Source organism: Mesoplodon bidens (assembly GCF_964165515.1).
Source record: "Mesoplodon bidens genome assembly, chromosome: 12".
In the NCBI taxonomy this organism is placed as follows: domain Eukaryota; kingdom Metazoa; phylum Chordata; class Mammalia; order Artiodactyla; family Ziphiidae; genus Mesoplodon; species Mesoplodon bidens.
This window is the reverse complement of record NC_138168.1, coordinates 52350991-52378697: the sequence shown is the minus strand read 5'-3', so window position 1 is coordinate 52378697 and position 27707 is coordinate 52350991. Positions and strand designations below refer to the sequence as shown.

At 35.5% G+C, this 27707-nt stretch overlaps 1 protein-coding gene across 3 annotated transcripts in view; it reads left to right on the top strand.

Moving 5' to 3' along the window:
* Positions 1-27707, top strand: part of FAM184A (family with sequence similarity 184 member A) — a 117030-nt gene that overhangs the window by 63004 nt on the left and 26319 nt on the right. For all 3 annotated transcript variants that reach the window (XM_081250670.1, XM_081250671.1, XM_081250669.1), the window contains exons 6-9: positions 2384-2506; positions 10582-10743; positions 12947-13068; positions 13536-13686. In XM_081250670.1, coding sequence (XP_081106796.1) covers positions 2384-2506; positions 10582-10743; positions 12947-13068; positions 13536-13686 — 558 coding nt within the window. The remainder of the gene's footprint in view (positions 1-2383; positions 2507-10581; positions 10744-12946; positions 13069-13535; positions 13687-27707) is intronic.

Genomic DNA, 27707 nt, shown 5'->3' with positions numbered 1-27707 from the left:
CAGTACAGCTTTAATTGATTAGTTAATTAATTAAGCGTGTGCATGCTTATCGACTCTGGGTATATGTATCAAGTGTTCGAGGTTTTATAGTAAAGGGTTTAGCAGTAACTGTGGCTTCAGTAATCTTTCCCATAGCTATTTTTTGTTATTCTTTTTCATTTCTACATTCTATTTTCACCTTAACCTCCTCCTCTCTTACTGGAATACTTAAATTGCAGGTGCCTTTTGCCTCTCTTTATTCCTTTGTATTAAGTTCTAAGTGCTAGAATCAAGGCATCTTTCATCAATATAATTTTTACCTCATTACTACTCTTCTAATCATCCCTTCACCCATTAAATTTCAATTTCTGAGCTACCTGAAAATCTGCTTTCATCCATTTGCATTTCTTACAAACTTTCATTAAAGCATGGTTGCCATAAGGCAGATGACATGAATTTCCTGTATGTGAACATAGTCAGAACCTCTTAGGATAGCCTCATCTTTACCCTTGTCTTTTCTCAGAATAACTTATCACTTGCTGCTTCATTCCTTTCTTGCCTAGCTAGTTCATGTCTGAGCCTAAGCTAAAACCAGCCTCCTTCCAAATAGTCTTTCTCCTATGTCAAATTATCTTTTAAAGAACATTTAGCTAAAAGTGACTTCACCATTCCTTATTACTTAGCTACCAAAAAGGATGTGAATATACAGAGAATCCATGCAGAAAAGAGATAACATAGCAGGCCTGAAACTGCCATCCTTAGAAAACATGGTGCAAGGTTGGCCCTTGGCTGGTGTCTAGAACTTGAATTTCAGGAGGGTTCCCACCATTCCCTGATAAGAATGGCTCCCTGTGCCTAAACTGTTTATGCAAACAATATGGTTTATCCTGAACATGTACTTTCCTTCCTGGAGTCTCGAATTTTGGAACATGCTAAACTGGCCAGCCCCCAGTAAGAAACCTGGCACTAAGTCCCTCATGAGCTTTCTTTTTTTTTTTTTCCCCCGAGTATATTTATTTGGGAAATGAAGTTAATGATCATGAAAGTAGATACCTAACCACCTTGGCTGAACTGACAAAGTTCTGTACCATTTTTATAGACACAAAGGCAATTTTACAAATCCATCCTAAGTGTAAGGATATTATTTAGGGTTATGGTAAATTTATAAAATAATAATTATAGTAATGTATTTGTTATATTTCTCATTTTTAGTTATTTACCAATATCTGATTCTATGAAAGTTTTCTTTTTTTTTTAATTTTTATTGGAGTATAGTTACTTTACAGTGTTGTGTTAGTTCCCTCATGAGCTTTCCTAGTAGACATTTCACATGTGTTGTCCCAACTTGCAGGAGAGTTCTGAGTGAGAGGACTCTTAGAAGCTTGAGGCTGGTTTCCTGCAGAGTTTGCCCCATGTGCCTTTTCTCTTTGCTGATTGTGCTTTGTATCCTTTTGCTGTAATACAAATAGCTGTGAGTACAACTAAATGCTGAGTCCTGTGAGACATCCCAGCAAATCATCAAACCTGGAGTGTGTCTTGGGGACACCCAACATAGAACCCTATTTATTACTGTTCTCACCTTACACTGTAGAAATACTGAACACCTGTAACATACCTTGTTCTTTGCTACCTCCATGGTTTTTGCACATGCTTTTTCTTCTGCCTAGAATGTTATATCTCCCTGTTGCTTCACCACCTTTTCTTACTGGTACACCCCAAACTATGCTTAGGAATTGCTTTCTCTGTGGAAGTTTCACACCAAGCCAGCACTTACCAGTTCCCTATTCATATACTCCAGTACTCCCCATTACATCTAATTTTAATCACATATTCTTTAATGAGCCTATTAAGGGCAGGGACCATGTCTTTTTGCCTTTGTATCCCAAGTAGTAAGTAGCATGTCTGGCAAATAGTAGGTGTTCTTCAGTAAGTATCAATTTTAGTAGTATTGCTCTTTAGATACCTTAATTTCTTACTTGTTAATCCTTGACTACATTCCAGTGCTAGACCACTGAGCTCCAGAAGTGTTACTAAATTTTGTATTTTTATGTAAATATAAAAGAATTATGAACCCAAGAGATAGTTAGAATTTTTTCCTATCTCACCAAATTATCATTTATATCACACATTTCTTTTTTTTGACTTCAGGTTGATCTAGACTAGTCAGATATTCTTATCAATTAAAAAATGACTTAACCACTGCATCATAAGTGATTCAGAATGATAGAATCTAAGCTCCTAGGATTAATTAGATTCACCGTTAACTCTGATATTAATAATTAAGTAAAGACTAACTTGAAGAGCAAGGCATCAAAATATAAAACAGAGTAGTCTTTTTCTTGGAGTCTTCGAAGTATACAATATTTGCAATTTTGTTAATTTCTAAAAAATTTCTTTTTCTAAGGAATTGGAGGCACAACATAAAAAGGAAAAGCTAAACTTGGAAGACGATAAAAATCAGCTTCAACAAGAGCTAGAAAACCTGAAGGAAGAACTGGAGGACAAGCTGAATTCAGCCAATCAAGAGGCAAGAATTCTTTAGGCCAATCAATCACCTATGTTATATCTCATTGATATACCTTATTTAGTAACATGTATAAGTAGATGAGCCTCAGTGAAGGTAACATATCTGGAGTAAAAATAATCGAAAACTTTCTTTAATGCTGAAATTTTCTTAGTAACATTGATTATATCTCACCAGGTAAAAATTTACTACAAAAAATGTTGGACCAAGATGCTTTTTTGGGGAAAAGCAAAACAAAGGGGAATGTCCCGTTACAGGAAAGAAAACAAAAGAGTTTTTTCTACCCTTCTGCAAAATATTGACTTTGTATTCTCTACCCTGGATCTTTAGGTAGTGACATCTAAAATAATTTTTAAATTCTATATGAAAATAGTATTGTTTAGCTTGGAAAAGAAAAGACTAAGAATAGAATAGAATAAAATGTTATAAATCAAAAAGTTGTGAATAGAAGAAATGTAAAGACAGTTGAAAAGCTATAATATTGCTTGTTCCATCCCTTGCTGTCCTGTGTCCTGGTTCATCTGCATCCTAGAACAGCCCCCCTACCGTCCTCTTTTCCTTCCTTTCCAGCTCATCCTTCATGGGGCTCGTAGACTGGTCTTCCTAAAACAAGTTCTTGTCTTGATGTGTCTCATCTTGTCAGCTGTTCCTACCTCACTAGCCTCATCTTTCCCAACATTCTTTAAGTCCTGCTTTTTCATCACTCTGCTCTTGCTCACAGACACTACACCAAAACACATGAGTGCCCCTGGGCAGGCTAATGATTTGCACTCAGTATTCTTTAATTATCTTTAAACATTTATCCAGAGAAGGTATCAAGCACGACATTTGGATATAATAGAGAATTAATGTTGTTACTGGTATTAGTCAGTCTCTCTTCAATTGTCCAAGATCATCCACTGCATACCTCTCTCGTGGTCTGTGATCCTTGTGGTTATGGTGTCCTGCTGTCGTTAGAAGGTGGTTTAGTGACCATCTGTGTTTCTCATGCAGGTGCCCTGGAGCTCTACTCTCAATTCCAAGTGGTTTCAGCATTCCTCCAACCTACATATTGTAATCTGAGAAGAGTTCTAATTAATATGTAATTGGTTTTGCTTCTAGATACATTCTCAATTATGTTTTAGCACCTTGGTAATATTTTGGTGCTGCTTTAGAGTGGCTCCCAAGAATCTGCCTGACTCATCCCTCTATGTATCTGCCTCCCCTTCATGCTGGGACATTTTCTTTCTTGTCCTACTTTGCTGGCTAGGATCTCTAGAGACAGTAAGCATTCTTGTTTTGTTTCTTGCTCTTAAAGTGAAGGACGTCAACATTTCACAGTTAATTATGATGCTTCTCTAAAGCTTTATTTTGTAAATGCTCTTTATTAGGTTTAGAAAATTCTTTTGTAATTCTAGTTTCCTAATTCAAAAAAAATTACAAGTTGATGTTGATTTTTCTGCATCTATTGGGAACATACTCATTTTTCTTTAACTTGTTAATGTGGTACCTTACATTAATCAATTTTATAATTTTAAATCAACTTTGGAGTTCTAGAATAAGTCCTAGTTAGTCATGACAGATTATGTATATCTTTTTTATATAATACTAGATTCAGTTTTGTAATATTCATTTTAGGATTTTTAAGCCTAGGCTTAAATAAGATGGCTTCGTACTTTTCCTTCTTTATACCATCCTTTTCTGGTTTTGGAATCAAGGTTATATCAAGCCTCATAAAATGAAGTAGGACTTATATCCTTTTCTGTTCTCTGGAAAAGCTGTGTGAGATTGAAATGCTTTTGTAACCTTAATTGCATTGTGGTTCATGTGAAAACAATTTTGGAAACTTGTTAAGGCCTAGCATTGTGACCTCACACATAAAAGAAGTTTAATGTTCTGAGTGCATCCACTTGTTTAATGCAATGTAGTCTGTATTCCGGTTCATTAAATCAAGATTTTAAGCTATTTTCTTCAAATATTCTGTATTCTTTTCAGTTTTTATCTTCTTGATCTATCAGTTTCTAAACACTGATACTATGATGGTGTATTTGCTTATTTCTTCTTACATTCTATCAATTTTTGCTTTATAAATTTAGAGGCTTTGTTATATGCATACAAATATAAAATTGTTTTAGCTACTTAACGAATCATACTTTTTGGCTTAGTCTGTGTTATTTGATATTGTATAAGCTGTCTGGTATATCTTTTTTCATCCACTGACTCTCTGTTTTTCTGCATCCTATGTTTACGTGTGCCTCTTGCCCAACACATATAGCTGCGTTTTAAAAAATACCTAGTCAGAAGTTTTGCCTTTTAAATAAAGATTTTATTCCACTTACATTTATTGGATGGAAAATAAATACATCTGTGGAAAGACAGGAGGAAAGAATTAGGGGGGTAGTTCATAAAAACGGAAAGTGATTGTTTTAGAAAAAATTAAAGAATGTACTATCTTCATAAGTTGGTAGATCTTGATACCGTTCCAAGTGAAATAGCCTCAAAATGTAAGTAGTTCAACTGTGGATCTAGATGATAAATTCGTGAATGCCAGAATCATAATAGTATAATAAGGGAAGCTAGTGAGTTTAAAATCTCAGGTGGAGGATAACCGTGTTATCCTATGAAATGTTATTTTGGGATCACCTTTGAAGACAAAATAGTAGGCTGGATCATCAATAATTCTGACCATTTTGGTCTTTTAAAATGTTCTTATAACATTTAAGTTGTAGATTTTCTTCTGGAAATAAGCTTTTTAAGTGGATATATATTTTTTCAATATTTTGTTAAAATGAAAAGCATTTGGATTTGTATGTTATAAGATGTTCTGTCACAGTTGTTATGCTGCTTGACACATGGTAGGAGATCAGTAAATATTTGACATCAATTGTAGTAATATTTTTTGAATCTGTCTCCTAAGGTAAAAGAAATAAAATCAAAAATAAACAAATGGGACCTAATTAAATGTAAAAGCTTTTGCACAGCAAAGGAAACCATCGACAAAAGAAAAGACAACCTACTGAATGAGAGAAAATGTTTGCAAAAGATATGACCAATAAGGGGTTAATATCCAAAATATATAATTAGCTTATACAACTCAATATTGAAAAATAAACAACCCAATCAAAAAATGAGCAGAAGACCTAAGTAGTCATCCATATGTCTACTTTGGAAAAATGTCTAACAGGCATATGAAAAGATGTGCAACATCACTAATTATTAGACAATGCAAATCAAAAACAACAATGCCGTATCACCTCTTACCTGTCAGAATGGCTACTATCAAAAAGTCTACAAATAACAAATGTGGAGAAGAGGGATGTGGAGAAAAGGGAGCCCTCCTACACTGTTGGTGGGTATGTAAATTGGTGCAGCCAGTATGGAAAACAGTATGGAGGTTCATCAAAAGACTAAAAATAGAACTACCATGATTCAGCAATTCCACTCCTGGGTAAATATCCAAAGAGAACAAAAACATTAATTCAAAAAGATACATGCACCCCTCTGTTCATAGCAGCATTATTTACAATAGCCAAGATATGGAAGCAACCTATGTGCCCATCAACAGATGAATGGATAAAGAAGATGTGGTATATATTGGATTGGCCAAAAGGTTCATTTGGTTTTTTCCGCAAGATGGCTCTAGTAGCCCTTAGTTGTCTTTAACTTCATTTGAAACAATTTTGTTAGATTGTATGTGACAGCTGCCATATCAACGTGCATTTAAAAAAAGACTTACCAAAATTGGCTAATTTTTGTATAGCCATCTTAATATTGAAGATGGAAGAAAGAAAAGCAACATTTTCAGCGTATTACGCTTTATTATTTCAAGAAAGGTGAAAACGCAACCGAAACACAAAATAAGATTTGTGGGACTTCCCTGGTGGTGCAGTGGTTAAGAATCTGCCTGCCAATTCAGGGGACAAGGTGGGTTCAATCCCTGGTCCAGGATGATCCCACATGCCATGGAGCAACTAAGCCTGTGCAGCACAACTACTGAGCCTGCGCTCTAGAGCCTGCAGGATACAACTACTGAGCCCATGTGCCACAACTGCTGAAGCCTGTGCGCCTAGAGCCCATGCTTCGCAACAAGAGAAGCCACCGTGATGAGAAGCTTGTGCACTACAACGAAGAGTAAGCCCCCGCTTACCACAACTAGAGAAAGCCTGCACGCAGCAACGAAGACCCAGTGCGGCCAAAAAAAAAAAAAAAAAAGAAAAAAGATTTGTGCAGTGTATGGAGAAGGTGCTGTGACTGATCGAACATGTCAAAAGTGGTTTGCGAAGTTTTGTGCTGGAGATTTCTCGCTGGATGATGCTCCACGGTTGGGTAGACCAGCTGAAGTTGATAGTGATCAAATTGAGACATTAACTGAGAACAATCAACGTTATACCACGTGGGAGCTAGCCCACATATTCAAAATATCCAAATCAAGCATTGAAAATCATTTGCACCAGCTTGGTTATGTTCATTACTTTGACGTTTGGGTTCCACATTTCCACATGCTATTCTCTACTTAAACGTAATGAAAATGTTCCATTTTTAAAACAAATTGTGACAGGTGATGAGAAGTGGATACTGTACAATAATGTGGAACGGAGGAGATCATGAGGCAAGCGAAATGAACCACCACCAACCACGCCAAAGGCCGGTCTTCATCCAAAGAAGGTGATGTTGTATATATGGTGGGATTGGAAGGGAGTCCTATATTATGAGCTCCGTCCGGAAAACCAAACAATTAATTCCAACAAGTACTGCTCCCAATTAGACCAACTGAGTGCAGCACTCGACGAAAAGCATCCAGAATTAGTCAACAGAAAACACATAATTTTCCATCAGGGTAACACAAGACCACATGTTTGTTTGATGACCAGGCAAAAACTGTTACAGCTTGGCTGGGAAGTTCTGATTCATCTGCTGTATTCACCAGATGTTGTACCTTTGGATTTCCATATATTTCGGTCTTTACAAAATTCCCTTAATGGAAAAAATTTCAATTCCTTGGAAGACTGTAAAAGGCACCTGGAACAGTTCTTTGCTCAAAAAGATAAAAAGGTTTGGGAGGATGGAATTATGAAGTTGCCTGAAAAATGGCAGAAGGTAGTGGAACAAAAGGGTGAATACATTGTTTAATAAAGTTCTTGGTGAAAATGAAAAATGTGTCTTTTATTTTTACTTAAAAGCTGAAGGCACTTTTTGGCCAACCCAATATGTATGTAATGGAATATTACTCAGCCATAAAAAATGAAATTTTGCCATTTGCAACAAGGGATGGACACAGAGAGTATTGTGCTTAGTGAAGTAAGTCAGATAGAGAAAGACAAATACTCTTTATGTTAATGCTTATATGTGAAATCTAAAAAAGGAAAACAAACAAACGTATATAAGAAAACAAACAGACTCACAGATATAGAGAACAAACTAGTGGTTACCAGTAGGGATGGGGGGGGAGGGGTTAGATGGAGTATGGGATTAAGAGGTATACTCTATGTATAAAATAAGCTACAAGGATATATTGTACAGCATGGAGAAATATAGCCATTATTTTGTAATAACTTTAAAATGGAGTACGATCTATAAAAATATTGAATCACTATGCTGTGTACCTGAAACTAATATAATATTGGAAATCAACTATATGTCAATAAAATACAAAAATAAAAAAAATTTTAAATAAAATAAAATTTATAGGGCTTGATATGGTGAGTGGTAGAAAGTGATGCGGGTATCTAGCTTAGGTATTTGGACAGATAATAATGCCATTATTGGAAGATAGGAATCTGTACTTCCTGTAGAGGAAAAATACATTGGATGGCAAGACATCGAGTTGTTTGGCTATGCTGACTTTGCGGTGATTGTGAGACATCTAGGCTGGAACTAAGTAGAGTGTGCAGGCTTGGAGCTAAAGATCAGGCAGTCTGGAAGCCATTTAAGTAGAAGAGCTTACCCAAGGGTAGCTAATGAGAAGATTGCTGGTAACAAGAAGTGCACCAATATTGAATTAACAGAGCCAGGAAAAGCGATTGAAAAGGAGAAATCAGAAGCATGAGAACAAGGATTAATGGATATCAGAAAAGCATGAAAGCAGATACTTGCAAGAGGGTGGAAGTGTCAGTGTCAGACAGTGAGTAGGATCAAACTATGAGGCCTGAAAATGTTATGCAATCAAGAGTTCTCTGAGGACTTACCTGTAATGTCAGTAGAATAGTAGGATGGAGGCCAGAGTTAATAGGTTTAATCTGAATCATAGTGGATGACAGTGCTTTTTTAAGACTGTATGTAAATGGATGAGAAGAGGAAAATGTAGTTAGATGCTTTCTTCAACCTTGTACCAAAAAAGTTCCAGGTGGGCTAAGCATTGAAATGTAATATTAAATCATGAATATAAATATAAATAAAATACAAAACTCAAGTGACAAAAATACAAGGACAAAGAAGGCTTTTTGAAATATGATGGCAGTGTCATGAATTAAAAACACAGAATATTTGTACAGATATCAAAACACGCCATAAGCAAAATTATGAGAGGAGAAACTGGGAGGGGTGGAATAGGTGATTGGCAAATTGTATGAGTATTGATTGGTACCTAATATTTGTATGTTGCTTTCTAGTTAAAGAACCTTTTTCCATATATCCTTGAATTTAATTATCATAGTAACTCTGTGAGGTAGGTATTTTTACTGCTACTTTATACTGGCAGACCCAGAACTTGAAATTAGATTTTCTCCTAAATTCAGTACTCTTGAACTCTGTTAACAGTCACTTTTCTTCCATTCATTCATTCACTGCTGCAGAACACATTCTGCAAGCCAGATGAACACAAAAAGTAGAGAAGATACAAGTAATCTATGTAGACTAGGGAAATGTGACATAAATACAGTGACAGAAAATTTTACAGCATTGTAAATGAATATTATTTACAAATATGCTAGTTAATTTTCAAATTTAAGGAAAACTGATGTCTTCGTATGAGAATTTAAATTTCTAAAATGACTCAAAGTAGTTGAACAACCTGGCCAAACCAATTATAGCCATGAAAGAAACTAAATAGTCCAACGTGTATCTAGAGAGGCACTAGACCCAGAGGATTTTAATGGATGAATTATACTAAATTTAGTAAATCTTAGCTATGAAAATATTTCAGAGCCCAGAGAACAAAATGGAAGCTCCCAGCTCATTTTATGAGGTTGGCATCCCTTTAAAGATACTAACAAGATAAAATGCTACCATCACTGGAATTGTTCAGCATGTGCATATATCTGCATGGAAAGGAGACAGGAAGTTGGGGGCAGGGGATTTCGGGTCAGAGAGGGGATTAAAGAAGGATTTTCAGTTTTCTTTGTGATGTCTGTATTTACAGTGAGAAATATTCAGGTATTATTTTTTAATTACCAGTTGTCATTTCTGTAGAGTTTTGGTAAGCTTGGCTGTTGTATAAAAATGAGATTTTTACTTCGTAATATTTTCCTAGATAATTTAAAGTATTTCATTTACTGATTTTATAATAGTTCTCATTACTTGAGGTCTGCTTAATCAAGAAATTGTCTATTAGCTCCTAATTTCAAGAGTGTGTAAATTCAACTCTTAACAATTTCAAGACACACATTTTTTATGGAAACATAGAGATCACAACATATCCTAATTTAAGCTACATTTACCAGCTTATCAATATTGACCTAAATCTATCCCTTTTATAAATAGATGGAGAACAGGGCTCAAATGAAATATAAGTGATTCAATTTTAAAGAGCAGTTTTAAAAGTATTTTTATCTAAAAGATCCTTTTTTTCTCAATCTTGGGTATGATCTTTATCTTCAATTCTTTTTTATAAGTATTTGATTATATGATAGAACCAGGAATTCACAGGAGCTTGAGGTATCCATGTATTTACATGGTTGCCATGACAAAGGGAAATCATAAATATGGAGGTCTTTTCAAAAAACAACAGATGAAGACTATCATGGTTGAGTGCTTCTTCCAAATTCATCAAGAAAGATCCATCAGTAAAATTACATCTAAAGAAAAGACTTTAAGAAAACAAACGTGACTGTTTGCTAGTCGATTACACTGAGGTGTATTAAAAGTACTGTATTTACTTGCAGATTGGCCACCTCCAAGAAATGGTAAGCAAAAGTGAACAAGGGCTTGGCTCTGCAGAAGGACTCATTGCTAGTCTTCAGGACTCCCAGGAAAGACTTCAAAATGAGCTGGACTTGACTAAAGGCAGGCTGAAGGAGACCAAGGATGCTCTATTAAATGCTGAGGTAATGTCATTATCCTGTTATAATCTAAATATCAGCAAGGTAAAAATATAATTTACTTTGCTCAAAGTTTATTACAAACATCACATTTATATAGAATTATTATTAGTTTCCTAGGACTGCCATAACAAAATACTACAAACAAGGTGGCTTAAAACAACAGAAATTTATTCTCTCACAGTTCTGAAGATTGAAAGTTCCAAATCAAGGTGTTATCAGGGCCGTTCTCCCTTTTAAACCTCTAAGGGGAGGATCCTTCCATACCTTTTCCAGCTCCTGGTAGCCCCAGGCATTCCTTGGCTTGTAGCAGAACAACTTCAATCTTTTCTCTGTCTTTGCGTGACATTTTTCCCGCGTCCTCACATCTTCTTGTAAGGACACCAGTCATACTGGATTACGGGCTTACCCTGTTTCAGCGTGACCCCATCTTACCTAATTACATCTTCACTGACCCTGTTTCCAAATAGCATCACGTTCTGAGGAACTGGGGTGTTAGGACTTCTACATATCTTTTTGGAAACACGATTCAATCTGTTAACACTTAGTATGCACAATTCTTTTACTGGTAAGAGTTGAACTCTCATGTATAGCAACTAAGTGATTCTCTGTGACCTACAGATTTTGGAAAAGATTTGTCTTTCCTCTTCAGGGTCATGAAGCAGAGCAAATATGTAGACTGCATTAGAAGGTAGAGAAATGGACCATACAACTCGGGGGACAGTAGCTAGAGATTTATTATTTTTTCTTTCAGAGAGATGGTTAAGGTGTGGGCTCTGAAGTCAGTTTGGTTGGGTGTGAATTCTGGATCTATCACTTAGTGTGTAACTTTGGGCAAGTTACTTTTTCTCAGTCTTAATTTCTTCACACAATGCAGGAGAGGCGGGGGATGCTAATGCACGTCACACTGCTATTGTCATAATTGACTGAGGTAAACCATTACAGCACAGTGCTTAGCAAGATAGTAAGCACTCAGTAAATGTTGCCTTCAAATTTTATTTTTTTAGCTTAGAATTGGGTTCATTGGGTTCATTTCTTTAAGTTCCTTGCTCATATTTACATTGTTCTTCTATCAAATAGTAGAACATAATAAAAAACTTAAGCAAAACCTTATCAACTGTTCATTTTCTGTTCTGCTGGACAAATTTAATTGAGAAAATATAGGTGCTGCATCACAGTTTACCATAACTTTGAGTAAGCTGCTTAAGAGCAAGTGTTTTCTTTACTTCTTTTCCCACCCCAATAATGTCTAATAAAGTGCTTTGCATTCAGTAAAAGAAATACTCTTTGAGAAATTCTACTCCATTCAACACTGTCTTTGGTGGAAAAAAATGATTCTTAGAGGCAGAGTACTTAGTGAAAATGACAGTTGGCTAAGATGGCTGAATTCAGGTTTCAATACTTACTGCTTACTAGCCAGGTCAACAGTTTCAGCCCTGACTTGCTACTTTCCCATCAGTCTGGATACGCCCCTCAACAATGCTGCAATGTGCTACTAGCACGTGGGTGATCCAGGAAGGGTCGTTGTGTGAACAGAAGGATGGACCATCATCTCTTCCTTTTCCAGTGTACCCTAAGAGCAGCTACACTGCTGGCAGGGATCGATGGTTGCCAGTGTTGTCCAAACAGGTCATATCCAGCCCCAAGCTCCAGAAAACCACTTGATTTATACTACTCTACAGAGATTTCATATATATCATAATAACACTAAACCCATGGACCACCGGTTTGAAGTTACAGGATGAAAATAGAAGCCTAAATTTCTCATGATTAGTTTAATCATGTCACTGAGATACAACGATAATGCTTAAGCTTTGTAGGTAGCATACTTTTGATATGAATGGGAATGAATTTTAACAGCGTATCTGCCTATGTAATGTGTGTACAGGTGAAGATAATTGAATCCTTAGATACCTGTGATATGGAAAATTTAGTTAAGATTATTCATTTAATGCTGACTTCAAGCTATTAAATAATTTGCAAACTTATAAGCCTTAATGAAATATAGTTTGCACAAGGGCATTTAAAATATTAAATGGGTACCATGATTTTATTGTCAGAAAATCTCAAGTAATTGTCATAGATAGCACTATCAATTATTGTGCTGTAGAATTTAAAAGTTATAATGCAAGCACTCTGTTATTTGAAATAAGCAACAGTGACTTTGCTTTTGAAGGCTAGTCTTCATTGAAAAGTTTTTATTCTTCAGAGTGAGCTAGAACAAGAAAGGCAACAGCATGAAGAAACACTTGCTGCCATGAAAGAAGAGGAGAAGCTGAGAGTGGACAAAATGGCCCATGACTTAGAGATAAAATGGACTGAAAACCTTAGGTACATTCTTTGCTCAGTAATGTAATCTTATCTATACAGACGTGCAGAAGAAAAGGGTTTTCTGTCATATGGCTTATATTGTCTCATTCTTGAAGCTGTAGTAGCAGCATTTTTAATGAATTTTTCCCATGATTAATTGTAGAGAAATTGGAATTCTCGTTTTCTGCTTAAATATAGATTACTTTTCATTTCATTTCCTGGACTATAACATAGGAAGAGTACTCACCTGAAGTCAGAGGACTTATTGCTGTAGTACCTATTCTGCTGTTAATAATTTGATAAATAAATGATCTTGGATAAGTTACCAATTTACTTTATGATCCTTAACTATGAAATAATCACCTCTTATTCTGAGTTGGCTTTTGAGGAGGATTAATTAAATGCTTAGAAAACCTGCAAGCAACTATACTGCAGTTATTGAGAGGAATAATTCTCTTCACAAATTAAGTGCATTTGTTCTATTTTAGACAAGAGTGTTCTAAGCTTCGCGAAGAGTTAAGGCTTCAACATGAAGAGGATAAAAAGTCAGCCATGTCTCAACTTTTGCAGTTAAAAGAGCGAGAGAAAAATGCAGCCAGGGATTCATGGCAGAAAAAAGTAGAAGATCTCTTAAACCAGGTAATTAATAGTCTGTAGATTATGGAGGTTCATTTTCCTTGACATTCTCTAGCTACAGAAATATAAAACATTGTATGTTAATTCACTGTATTTTGTCATTTTTCATAGGGCAAACTTAAAATTTTTTAAATGTATAAAATCAAGGAGACATAAACTTATGAAACCGTGTGCTAAATAATTATGTTACATCTGCAGTCCTAAATGCTGAGAAGCACTTACAGTTTTTTTTGTTTAATAGTTGAAATGAATGCATTAAAGATTTTTAATGGAAAACTTTTATTTTTTGCAAGTATAACATCTTTTTCCAAGCCATTAGATACCATTTGGGCAGTGGAAGGTAAAATTTATTAGATGTTATTCTGATTTCCTAAAGCCACTTACCAGAAGTGAGTAATTTACTTTCCCACCAACAGGAAGTTGCCTCTTATGCTTCAAAATGACATAAATGAAAGGTGGTTTTCTAAATCTATCTTCTTATGTCAGGCTTGTTATTTCCAGAACATTTATAACTATAATTAAAAGAATTTGCACATTTTCACTCATTTACACAACTTCTAAATTTATGAATTCTTAACAGTCTCCTGCAAAGCCAGTAATTAAATAGGACTGACTGCATGAGTCACCACTTGATAAGCAAGTGCAGAACTTGGACAAGAAGCAGCTCAGCAATTTAGTGCCAGAAATGCACTATTATCTTTCTATTGTGATCATGATGAATTTCAAAATAAACAGGGCAAGCTTTTTGTAAGATTATTTATTACATAGGTACATACATGCAGTGTCTTTCAAGAGTACTTTGAGCCTGCCAATTTGTGACTGGTATTTCATAATAACTTACAATGTTACTCTGGAAAGGGAGTATACCTACATGAATATTTATGAGCTTTCGTGAATAAATAAATCTGAAACCTTTGAAACAAAAATAAGAAAACAACAACACTCATTAGAAGTTGATCAGCATGTTAGCATTGCTTATTAGTTACCTTCTGTATACTTACATTACATTTCTACTTCGGGATCTAGAAGGACAAGTTTTACTGGGTAGAGTGGTACTACTCCTCTATGATGTTCTTTACTTTGGAAGATTTAATTTTATCATATAATTCAACTACATGATAAAAATGGAAAACATCCTTAAAAGTCCGCCTTGTTTTTCAATCAGGAAGTATAGACATAGACATTTTCTGGCTAGATTTGACACTGTAAAGAGGGCCCACCACTTCTCCCACCTGTTTTCTATCAAATTATTTTATTCATTATTCATTTACTCTTCCTTATATTAAATTGTCAGATTTCATCCATGCTTCTCTGATATTCTTTTCTTGTCTTGTCTTTTTTTTTTTTTTTTTTTTTTTGGATACCTAGTCTACATTGTTCATTCCCGAGGGGACATAAAGCTTTGCATCTTGTTCGAGGTCTATTACATGTGGCTCCAATTTTTGCTAGCTTGATAGAAATAATTTTTAAATCAGTTTTCAAAGCAGATTAACCATAAATATCAAGATAAGCAAGAATTAATTGCCTCCAAAGGTAAAACTGTTCTGTGCTGCTTCAGGCCACTTCCAAAATTATAGTACCTTCCTTTCTTGCCACTTCTAAAATATGTAGGGCACACACATTACCGTAGATAAGCGGGCAAATAGCTGCTGCATCCGTGATTGTCTACCTGAAGAAAGTTAAGAAAACAACTAAACAAAGGATTTCACGTTAAAGTGAAAGTGGGTATTATGTTCGAGGTTTCACTCTTTGTAGACGTATGAGATGACAACAGTTCTAGCAAGTCAGCAATTTTTTAACGGAACTTTGTTTTGGGAAGAAGACCCTGCCTGGCTCTTTGGATCTTGTTCTCTTGATTCTTCCTGATAGTTTCCCAGAGGCTGTGCTCGGACACCTGCTCCACCACTTTCCACTTGCCTGACTCCTGCTCAGCCCAGCTCCTCAAACCTTCCACCCCCCACCCTGAGCCCTACAGCCATTCCACTCTATTCACCCAGCACAGCCTGCACCCCTCCGCACTTAGGGAAAACAGACCTGGCTTCGTGGCATTAAGGAAGTAAGAGTAGAGAATAGAATGGGAAACAGCCAGGGCCTAGGCAGAAGCGTATGTTATGAAAGGTATCAGAAGATCTGCATTTTCATGTATTTTAATTATTTCTGAGTGAACTGAACACAAGTCTAACTTTTGTGCCTTAGCTTACATGTATTTCATCCTACTTAGAGCAAAGAAGAAGTAAAGTAATTTCTCTTTCACATGAATTGAAACTCTTGAGAGTTAAGTTTGATTTAAACTAACCCTCATAGCCTACGTATCAGAAAAATGGGCATAGAAAAGCATAAGAATTTCATTTTTCTTTAATCAGATGTTTTTTACTTTATGAAAAGTTCCAAAAGGTATTATTTTCATTCTGTGCTCCAATCAGAGCCTAATTTTGTATCTTTTAGTTTTCTTTTAATATTTCATTGTGTTCTTTTTTTTCTAGTCAATGATTACACTTTAGTGCAAAACTAATTATTCTTCCTGGGCTGATCAGTGCGTACATTTGAATTCCTTGAAAGCAAAAGAACTACATTGTTATTTTTCAACTCAGTCTAAAGAAAAGCGATTATTTAGATTCCCCTGTGATCATATTTTCTATTTGTGATCCTAAACTGTCATCATTTATTTCTTTATTTTACCTTTTTCAAGGCAGATTTAATTTTGGGACCAATATGACTTCATATTCCAATGCCCTCACTCAGATCAGTGGACTGAGAAATTTGAGAGACACACAGATCATTCAGGCATAAAATTATGGAATTTTGTAGTTTATGTGTGACTTTCCATTTTGAACTTTGAGGCCCCAAGGTCATTTAGCTGGTTATAGCGACGTATATGACACAGTTTTTACTCTCCACATATTTACAGTGTAATAAGGGAAAGATTTGTATACAGATACCTACAGTAAATGTCACTGTGTAGTAAGCGACTTTATAAATGGTATGGACAGTTCGTACTGTAGGAGCAATGGTGCAGCAGCTCTACCAGCTCACCAAGCTGGTTGTGCACATACCTTCTCAGCTTCATATTCAGGGTCATCACGGCGGTGGCTTGCAGTCATCCATGGTGGGAGTGTTTACATCACACATACAGCACATGCTACAGATGAGGGCTTTGTTTTTCAGAGAGCCATTAAACATTTACCAGCATACTGCTGGGTAGGAGAATAGAGTAGAGAAAGAGTAGTATAACCAGTGCGACTGGGAAAGAGTTCATTGAGGAGGTCAGCCTTAGTGTGACTCTTGAATAAGGTGAAGGATGAACACAAATATTTGTATTCATTTACCAAACATTTAGTTGAATATACTCTTATTTCCCAGGCACTGTGAGGAATACAGAAAAATAAGAGGACAGTTGGGGAGAGAGATCATTGTGAAAAACTTTGACTTCTAGGCTTGGGAGTTCAAAGTTCGCTCAATAAGCTGTGAGATTCTATCAAAGGTTTGTGGACAGAGGAATAACATGCTGAAATTTTTATGTTAGCTTAATATGGCTGTGATGTTGAAGTGAGGATGAAATGGAGACATCTCGATATAAATCCCTAAGTTAAAGTGTCTGAAGCAGAACTCTTGAATGCGTGCCATGCACCCCTCTGCCATGCCAGCCTAAGGCAGCCCGCCCCTTCTAGACCCCTGCCATTCCTTACTGCTCAGCCTCCTCTCTCATGCTGAACAGCCAGCCTGTCAGCACTTCCTGCCCTCTACCTTCAGAGTAAGTAATCCCGGATCTGCCCGTCTCTCACCACTTCCTGCACTACCAGCCCAGGCCAAGCCATTTGCAGTTCTCTTCTGCACCGCACCTGGAACCTACATTTGGTCTCCCTGCTTCTCCTCTTACCTACCTACAAATTGCTTTCCAACCGGCCAAAGTGGTGCTCTTAAAACATTAAGTTGGATGAAGTTATTCTTCTTCAAATCCACCAGTGGCTTCGCATCGCGTTTAGAACACAATCCACACTCTTATTATGGCCTGCAGTAGCCTTGTGATTCGGACCTTGTGATTTGGCCTCTGGCTGCATTGCCAGTGTCATCTTCTGCCACTTTCTCCCTTCCTTTTTTACAGTCATACTGGACTACTTGGAGTTTCTGGGCCACACACACCAAGCTTAATCCACCTCAGGGCCTCTGTATCTGCCGGTCCCTCCAAACGGAATCCTCTTTCCCCAGATCTACATAGCTTGTGCCTCAATTTGTTCAATTCTCTGCTCAGATCTTAACTCCTCAAAAAGATCTTCCTTGACCACTTTAAAGAGCACCCTCTGTCACTCTCTGTCTTCTTATTCTGCTTTGTGTTTCTTCAGAACACTTGTTACCACATAGCATCATGTTGATTCTCTTCCCTATTAGAATGTAGTTCCATGAGAGCTGGATCTTTATCTGTATTGTTCACTGCTGCATCCCCGGCAGCTTAAGCTGTGCCTGGCATGTAGTAAGCCCTCAGTAGTTGTTGAATAAAGAAAAGCTGAGGCACGGCATCCAAAGAGGAAGTTGTCAAATATATAAAGTACAAATAATTCTACCCAAATAGGACCTGAGTCAAGTTTATTTCACTGAGAATTACCAGAGAAATTGTAAAGGAACAAATCATGTAATTTGATGGAATACTTTGGTAAAGGAGAAGGAAATGTTAAAACTGACCCAGGATTTGAAACCAGGATAATGAAAAGAAGATCATCATCTGAGACAGGGAGATCACGACAAACTACTTCATTGAAGGGGGCTGAGGTGGTAAGTTTGGTTTTAGACGTATTGATTCTACAGTCCCAGGATATTTTGGCATTTGTCACACTCAGTAGGAAAGAACAATGACATGAATAAGAAACAGAGCATTAAAATCAGTGCTCTTGATCAAGAGTGACTGAAAAGCCAGTTTCTTAAGGCTGTTGCAGACCGCTTTCTGATTTCTAGACTAGTGCTGTCTAAAATGGTAGTGACAGGCCACCTATGACTGTTCAGCACTTGAAATGAACTTCATCCAAATTGAGATGTCAGTGTAAAATTTATACCGGGTTTCAAAATTTTAGTATAAAAAAAGAATATGGAATGTCTCACTAGTACTTTTTATATAATTTCATGTTGAGATGCTAGTATTTGGGATATATTGGGTTACATATATGCCTCAAAATAATTTTACTTTCTTTTTAATACGGCTACTAAAAAATTAAAATTACATATGTGGCTCTGAATTATAATTCTGTTAGCACTGGTCTAGACTACTTAGAACGCCAAATTTTGAGTACAGTTGGCACTATAAGCTCAGGACTCATGCTGCTGGCTCTCTCTCTTAACTCTTTAAGAAGTTTTATGTTAGGAAGAAAGGAATTCTCTCTCTTTAGAAATCATATTTCTGTCTATTGAAAAAAGATGATATTTTCATCAGTTTTATGCCCATTTTAAATGAGTAACACTACTACCTTTTAATGGAAAAATAGCTGCAAGCAGATTCTGAGGTAGATGGACTAGAAAAGGACTTGAAATAATCATCTCTTCTCAGCTAATTCGAACCATGACCTTGACGGAAGCCCTAAGCAGTGGCAGGAGATCAGTGAAGCTGACCCTGAAGGTTCAGAATCCTCTCCCTAGAAATTAGGAGGGCAGGAACTATGTAAAAGAAACGTCAGAGATCCAGCCTGAACCCTGGGAAAATAGAGGACTTGGGTAAGGAAGAGGGAAGTCAAAGGAAGAAGAAGCAGGAAGACGAAGGGAAATAACATGGAGAAAAGAGAAAAGCCAGCTAGAACAGAGAGTGGGAATAGCAGCCATGGCTCAGTTTTGCTTTCTCAGAAAATGTGGAATGGAATTAAGGTCTACCAAAAACCAACCAACATCCATTATACTTCATTGTTCCTACTTCAGTTCCTGGATTCAAAGTTAATTTGCAATGTTTTCCTTAGTAAATATGGAAGTTTTAAATTTTTCTTCAGTCAAAAAAATTAATGACATTCTTACTTCAACTATGTTATATATCCTCTTTTATCAGACCTATGTTATTTTTCTGCTTGAGTTTTTTTCTTCTAAAATAAATAGTACTAAATTGCTTTCTGAATTAATTTGCAAATCAAAAAATATTTAATTTTCTTTTCCCTGCCAAAAAGTCCCTTTTGCAAATTTAAGTCTGTCCAGTTTTTATATTGACATCTTTAGGAGAAGAGAGTGAAGAGATGAAACTATGATATCTATACCTAACTTTAAAAGAGATGTTAAAATACTGGGTAGTTTTAATGTGTACTGAGTGTGTGTGTTTATCTGTTCTGCAAAATACTATAGTAGGACTGTGATGAAATGTAGAACAGTTTGTGCCTTCAGGGGTACTAGGGCCCAGAACACACCTGAAAAATACTTAAGAACTTCTAGATGGCATTGTAGTAATAAATCAATTTAATCTATCTCTGTTTCCTATGGCAAGATACTAAAAAGAATTAAAATATTTTGGATATGAAGGCATTCAATGGATGTAGGATTATAAAGTTATTTAAAGACGTAGTCTCTGAGAAGTGTTAAGATTACCTAACATATTAGATTTTCTCTACCTTAATTTCATTTAAAAGCCAGTTATTACTTAATTTAGTTAAAATATTAAACAGTGGTTCATGACATTTTCTTCTGTTTTTTGCTTCAGGAGAATTATTAAAGTTGTGATTCCTACTTCTAATCTTAGGTTTATTGGTTGCTTTTCTCTAGATACTAGTATATTTGAAATTAATATTAGAAAAAGCTTTACATAATTTAAGAAATTACAGTATTATATATTAAATATTTAATTTTGGAACATTTTATTAAGCTCTAACATATTTTACTTGAATTGCAACATAAGATTAGTGTAGATATTGCTTCAAGGAATTTAGAAATTTAACAAATGACATTTCTTTTGTTAGTAATGAAAATTTTATTCTATCTGTTGGCATTTGATGACATTTTGACATATGTCAAAAATTCAGTGCTTCTGATATGCCAGGCACTGTGTCAGACCAGTGATGGGGTTGTAATGATCTCTGCCTTCTCATTGCTTATAATCTAGAAAAGAAGGCAAATAGAACTAACAGTGTGACACATTAATTCATTACAACCATGGGACACAAGTGTATGTACCATGAGGACCTACCGTAGTCTGGGAACTTGGGGAAGGCTTCTCGAGTAGGGGATCCTTTACCTGAGACCTGGAAGAGAAGCAGTAGTCAGGCCAAGAGGAGAAGGAGAACAGCAATCTGGGGAGAGGGGGAAGTATGTGCAGAGGCCCTCAGCCTGTCCCCAAATACCTTTGTTCTGGGGAATAGAGAGCTAGGAAGGTGGTAGAGGTAGGCAGGGTCGGATCTTGTTTGCCTTGTTGAGACTTTAAAGGGCAATGAGGAGCTACTGAAAGGTTTTAATCAGGAGCGTGACACATTCAAATATTGAAATTTCAAAACTCTGACTGCAGTATGGAGAACAAAATAGAGTAGGGCAAGATAGGTGCCATTCAGTGTATGTTGCTTCCCTCTTGGCAGTCTGTCTTTGTTCAGATGAATATTTTCTGAACAAATATTTAATATACTCATTAGTTCATTTCTGTGAAGGGTTACATTTCTAAGTCTTAGATTCTGTTGGCTTTTGTCAACAGGATTTACACAAGATATACATATTTTTTCTAAATAATTTCTTTCTTTTTCGTTATCTAGAAGTTTCTCACTACTGCTTATGTTACTGTGGGGAAGGGGAAAAGGCAGAGAGTAGTAAGAACTAACTCAATAATAAAAGTCCATATCATTCATCTAGTCTTTTAGTAAACGTTTATTGACCACTTACTCTTTGCCAGGTACCAAGTTTGGCATTTTGGATACAAAATATGAACAAGGCAGGGTCCTCTAAAAGCTTGTAATTCAGTGGATTTCAATAGTTATATACCAATATGTTTGTAAACTACAAACATGTAAAAAACCTGTGCTATTTTCTAAATGAATAAACTGAGGTTTTGAACAATGAGATTACTCCTAAGAGCACAGTTTCTTATGTACAAAGCTGTAAATTTCTAATTAAGTGCAGCAATTTTTAGTTATTTTCAGTTTTCTTCCTCACTTAGCTGAAAGTCTTATTATATTCGTCCTTCAAGACTAGAAATGCTGAAACATATTAGTAAGCCTTCTATGCTGAAGTATCCAAGTGCTCTCAATGAGCTGAAGAGGACCTCTTGAGGCCCTTTTCACTCATCTCAAAAACTAACAAGTAGCTTAAGATGCTTTAAAACTAATTGACTATTATATAGGGCATTGATTTTTATTAGCATGGATCTTGCTTATATAGAATATTGCCAAATAATATTTTTGCATACAGATTTTTAGTTCATCCAATATTCTTTCAAGCAAACATTTACTTGGGGGATCTCATCCAGTTTTGTGGTTTAAACACCATCTGTATGTCAGTGACTTCCAAAGTTAGATCTCCAGCCTTGATGTCTTCACCTAAATTTAGTCACTTGGTTGTCTAATTGGCATCTCAGGCTTAGCATGTCTGACTCAAAAGTATTGATTCTCAGTCTCTCAAAAGTATTGATTCTCAATCTCCATCCCATCATCTTTGCTTCTTGGCACTGCTTTTTGCTCAAAGGATGAGGAGTCATCCTTGCTTTCTCTCTTTCCTTTATCTCTTATGTAATGTCAATCCTGTTTATTCCACCTCCAAAGCATATCCCAGCACCACCTGCTTCCACCTCCCTTAGAAAAAACACTAGTCCAAGACACCATATAACAGCCTTCTATCTAGCCTCCCCAATTTCACTTTTTTCCACAAACTTGAAGTAATCTTTTATGATGTAAATCGGATCATGCCATTTTAAATGTCACGTTTTTCAAAAAATCTTTCCTTACCATCAACCCAGTATCACCTCTAGTCATTTCCTGTCACATCAACCTTTTTTGTCATATTTACCATGAACTTTTTCTTATTTTTTGTGTATGTTTGTTTTACTATCTTATTCAGTTCTCTATATCACTCTGTACTTCCTGGAATATAATAGTACTCTAATAAAAAAGTTTTAAAGAAAAGAATAAATCTTACTTCATTTATGTAGTCATCAATAAGGGTATTGTGACCCAGCACCACTGTTGTGCCTTTTCTAATTGCTGTTGCCAGGTCTGTGGTGTAAGTCACCCCAGGGCACAGCTTAGCGACCATGCCTTTGGTTTAGATATTTCCATGGCCTGCCAACAGTATGTTGACAGAGTTAGTGACCATATGAGTTTAGATTCCAAATGTTCAAATATACTCTCAAATAAAATCTGAAATCTAGAATTCCTACAGAGAACCTCTGATCTTTCATATTGGTCTAATCTATCAGTTCAGGAATCCTAAATAACATATATATTTTTGTCTGATGATACCTTAAAGAGTGAAAAAATCTACTTCATAAGTAAATGCTATACATTTTACATTAACTTCTAATGCCAGAATATCAGTTCAAAGAAATACAAAGAGATAAAAAAAAAAAAAACAACTAAAAAATCCCTCAGATTTTCATAAGTTTTGTGAAGTCTGGAGAAGTTAAGTTTTAAGTGTCTCAGTATATAAAGCATATTATGAGTATGAGAAAGCATAAAGAAAAAAAATAAAATTAACAAACTAACTTATTTAAAAGTATGAGAGTTTAAACTAAGAAGTTATGGTATAATCAAATAGAAAGTTAATCGTTTTTCTCAACTTTGGTAAAATTGTTTATCAAATAAAAGCTAGCTTTAGTTTATGACACACCAAGGGATATTCACATTATGAAGGAAAAAAGAAAATTATGTTTTGTCTGAAAATTTGATTAGTGTCCAAAGTAAAAACCATTTTACAGGAACTTTTCTAGTTATATTAATAATATAAATTTAAAATACCATTTTGTATCCTTGGAAGGCACAAAAGTGAGGCAATTGAAAATGAAATCACATTTTCTCCACATTTGGGGGAGGGAGAGTGTGTGTTTTTCCAATGGTTTGTCACTCAGAATTCCAATGAACTTCTAAAAAATGAACCTAGATCATACATAATTTTACCAAATATATCCTAGAAAATAGGGTTGAAAAGATATGAAGGCATCTCTTCTTCCTTTCCCCTGAGTATAAAACCAGATTATTATCAAATCTTTACATTTTCAATGATTATCCATATTTATTTCTGGCCCCCAAATTATGTAGTCAATCAAGTTAGTGTTTCAGTTCTCATCTGCTCATTTCTCATAAGAGGAGAAATCCTTCTAAAACCTACTCCAATGCTGAGTGGAATGCTTTGAAGCATTATATTGCAGATTTCTGGGAGGCATTTAGAACAGTAATATTCCTTCTAGGTGCTTCAGCAACCATTATCTTTTAAACTGACCTCTGGTTTACTTGTACTAGCCTTTGGTCTCTTGCATAGGTAAGTCTGCCAGCCCACAAGCATCAGACAGTGTTCTAAGGGACTATAAATAATTTAGACTCTATGATGTAAATTTCTTTTTGTCTGATTTCTTTCTCAGAACTGTTTTCAACTTATTTTTTTCTTGAGCATATTGTAACTAATGTTCTGTGTGTTACTCTCCCTTTTTATTCTTTCTTTCACTTAGTTGATTTCTGAATGTTTCCCTTTATTCCTGTGATCTTTTTCATAGAGGCACTCTCTGGGTGAAGCTTTGCATAAATCTATCAACAATGTAAGTGACCGGCACTTACAATTTGTACATAAGGGCATGTTGCACTTTTGGTTTTGCATAAACATCATCACTGCTTTAAAGCTTTAACTTATGATTTTTAAAAAATACACTTTTTGGCATTCAGTAAGATATGTTTTGTATATGGGTAACAAAAGCTTCTAACTTTCAGGCATGCATTTGTGTATGTGCATACATCTACCACATTGTATTGATAAGCATGTATTTTATTTTAAAGCCAAGCAAGATTTTACCTCTCACACGTAAACTTCATTATTTTAATGTTTACTTTGAAAGATATAGTAATATTTTTGAAAAACTATTAAGTTGTTGACTCTCATAAAAATGGAAATAAATGTATTTCTTCTTTTGTTAAACTAGTTTATTTTTTGAAAAAGTAGTATCAATTGACTTCTTAAGAGTATTAGATAGTTGTGCAGCTTCATAGATTCAGAACATATTTTACATTTTAATGTTAAAATTACTAAAAGATTTAAAGCAAATGGAGTAAATCCCTTTCCTAAGAATTGGCAAAGCTATTCTTCTACTTATGTACACTAAAATGTGCAGAAATTAAGCTTCAAAGTTATATTCCATTTAAATACTCATTAAAATTTTTTTTCTTTACACTTGAAGAGAGAAAATGAGATTTATTTTCACATCAAACCCATACCCAACTTGTTTTTTTAAAATAAGTTAACAGAGAGCTAAGGATCTTTGAATATTTTTCTTGATATCTTAGGGCAGAGGTCAGCCAGCTTCTTCTGCCAAGGGCCAGACGGTAAATATTTCTGGCTCTGTGGGTCATGCAGTTTCTGTGGCAGCTATGGGACTCTGCTATTGTGTGAAAGCAGCCACAGGCAATATGTGAATGAATCTGTTAATCTACAGAAACAGACTGTAATGTGCCAATTCCTGACCTAGAGGAACCAGGTCTTGAGTCTAGAGATAGCCTGTGAAATTTTGATAACTTCAAAACCATGTTCTCATACCTTTCTAATTTCTTTCTACTATGCAAGAAAATTTTTATCTACTCTTTATATTCAACTTTACTGTCTATGTAAAAATTAGAAATACATGAATACATTTAATGCCAGCTTCTTTAATATATTTTAAAGTAAGCAATAAAGATATTTATCTCAATGTTGGTGAAATAAGGCTACATTTAGAAATTTTTTTAAACAGTCACATAGAACATAGTAAGAATTTGGGCATGATTGCTATATTAATCCAGATTTTTTGACATATGTGCTAATTGGGATAGAAATAAGAACCCAAATAAGATATGAGTATTGTCAAAAATTAGTTGAATTGTACTTCAGAATACTTGCAACGACAGTCACTTCTTCCTAAATAGTTATAAATGAAAAGGTGTTCATTAAAATAAAAACAACCTTACTGAAGTTGAATCTATTAGTAATTGAAATGAGAATACATTGACTCATCTCCTACAAAATAAGTAAAAGGGGTTTGTAACACACTGAAATCCCCATTCATTAATTCTCTTTTGTAACATCGTAGTCATTGAGGATGAACTCATCACTCAGTCATCAACCAAACAAGATGTGACCTTGTCAGTGTCATTCAGCAGGGTGAGATCTACCCACCCGCTCCACACACTGTCTTCAGCCAGCCTTCCATGCAAGAAGTTTCCCACTATATGCTGTCTTGTTCTAAAAAAACAAGTGATTGTTGATTCCTCTGTTCTTTATAAAAGCTTTATAATTTTTTTCAACTAAGAATGAGAGGATGATTAGAAACATATTCCAGAAATATCTTAAGGACATTAATTAGGCATTACTGTGGTTCTTAATCAATAAACTCAGTTTATAGCTCTTAGAAAATACCAAAAAAATTATGAACAATTCAGAATTTTTCAGGATGGTCATAATTTCAGAAGCTTAAGTTTACTCTTCTTAGCTAGACTCTCCAAAAATAGCAAATTAGAGGTTAAAAAAGGAAAAAGCATAGAAAGAATTAAAATATTCAGACACCTTCAAACATTTTACATGAGCATTTATGTAAGTTGTTGACATAGCAGTAAATTGTCCTTACTGTCCTCTACTAAGCCTATGGTAGCAGTTTTTAATGTTGCTTCATATATTTGAAAGTATTGCACTGAATATTAATATCATGTGGTTTAGACTTTATAGTAATTTGTGTTGGCCTTTCTTGTCAAAATTAATAAGTGTTCTGGCTCAACACAACGCCATACCTATAACTTATTGAAAAACGAAATTATATTTACACATCCTATTTTTCAAATTGCTTTTTCTTACTAATTTTCTTGTTTTCACAAAAATGAATGAACCCTCTCACACAAAACCTCTACCCTAAAAAGCAAATCATTTTTGAAAAATCATGATTTATAGAACAGCCTTCAAAAACACATAGAAGCCCAAGATAAACAGTTCACCAATATCTTGATAAATTGATCAAAACTACAGGAAGAAAAAACCATAGGTAATACTACTTGAGGAACATATTTTGTTTTCCTCCGTGATCTCATACAATGAATGGAGAGCAGAGGACAAGTAAAAGGCCAGGGCTTCAAAGACTTCTCTAGACATTGCTTTAAGATTATCATGAAAGAACCAGCCGGAGTCTTCTGTTTTATGAATTCTGGGGCAGTGGTTCTTGACTGTGATTGTGCATTAAAGTCATCTATGAAACTTAAAAAAGAGAGTTATGTACAACCTTCTGATAGACTCATATGTGTGTGCATTTAGACCATTTGTTTTTTGGGGGGTGGGGTTGGTGCAGTGTTTATAATAGCAAAACCAGGTGAGATGATCTGAATTTCCATCAGTAAGAATTAAAGTAATTATAGTGTATTTATACTTTGGAATGATGTCTATTAGGATACATTTGGCTCTAAGCAGCAGAATACCCAGGTGACAGTGGCTCAAGCTGTCAAGATAATTAAGTGCTCAGGTACTTTCTGTACTTCTGCTTTGCCATGCTCAATGTGTTAACTTCTGGACCCCAAGTTTGTCATGTCATAGTTGCAACATGGCTGCTACAGCTCCAGCTGTCATGTTCTTGAACAGCTGTGCTAATGCAAGAGACTCTCCTTAAGCATTTTTTACTTTTATCAGGAAATAAAGTCTTCCCCACCCCAATTCCCCACATACTTCCTTTTAGCTTATTAACTAAAACAGGGTGATATGACCTTAGCGTTAGATTACCGTGACTTTCTTATCCCAGTCATAATTCACTCCTTGGTGCTGGGAGAGAGGTATACCATCTTGAAGATAGGGATTTCCATTCAGTCCGTGAACAAACTCAAGAGTTCAGCTAACTGGGAAGAAAGGAAAAGGGGGAAATGGGCATTTGGGGAGGCAAG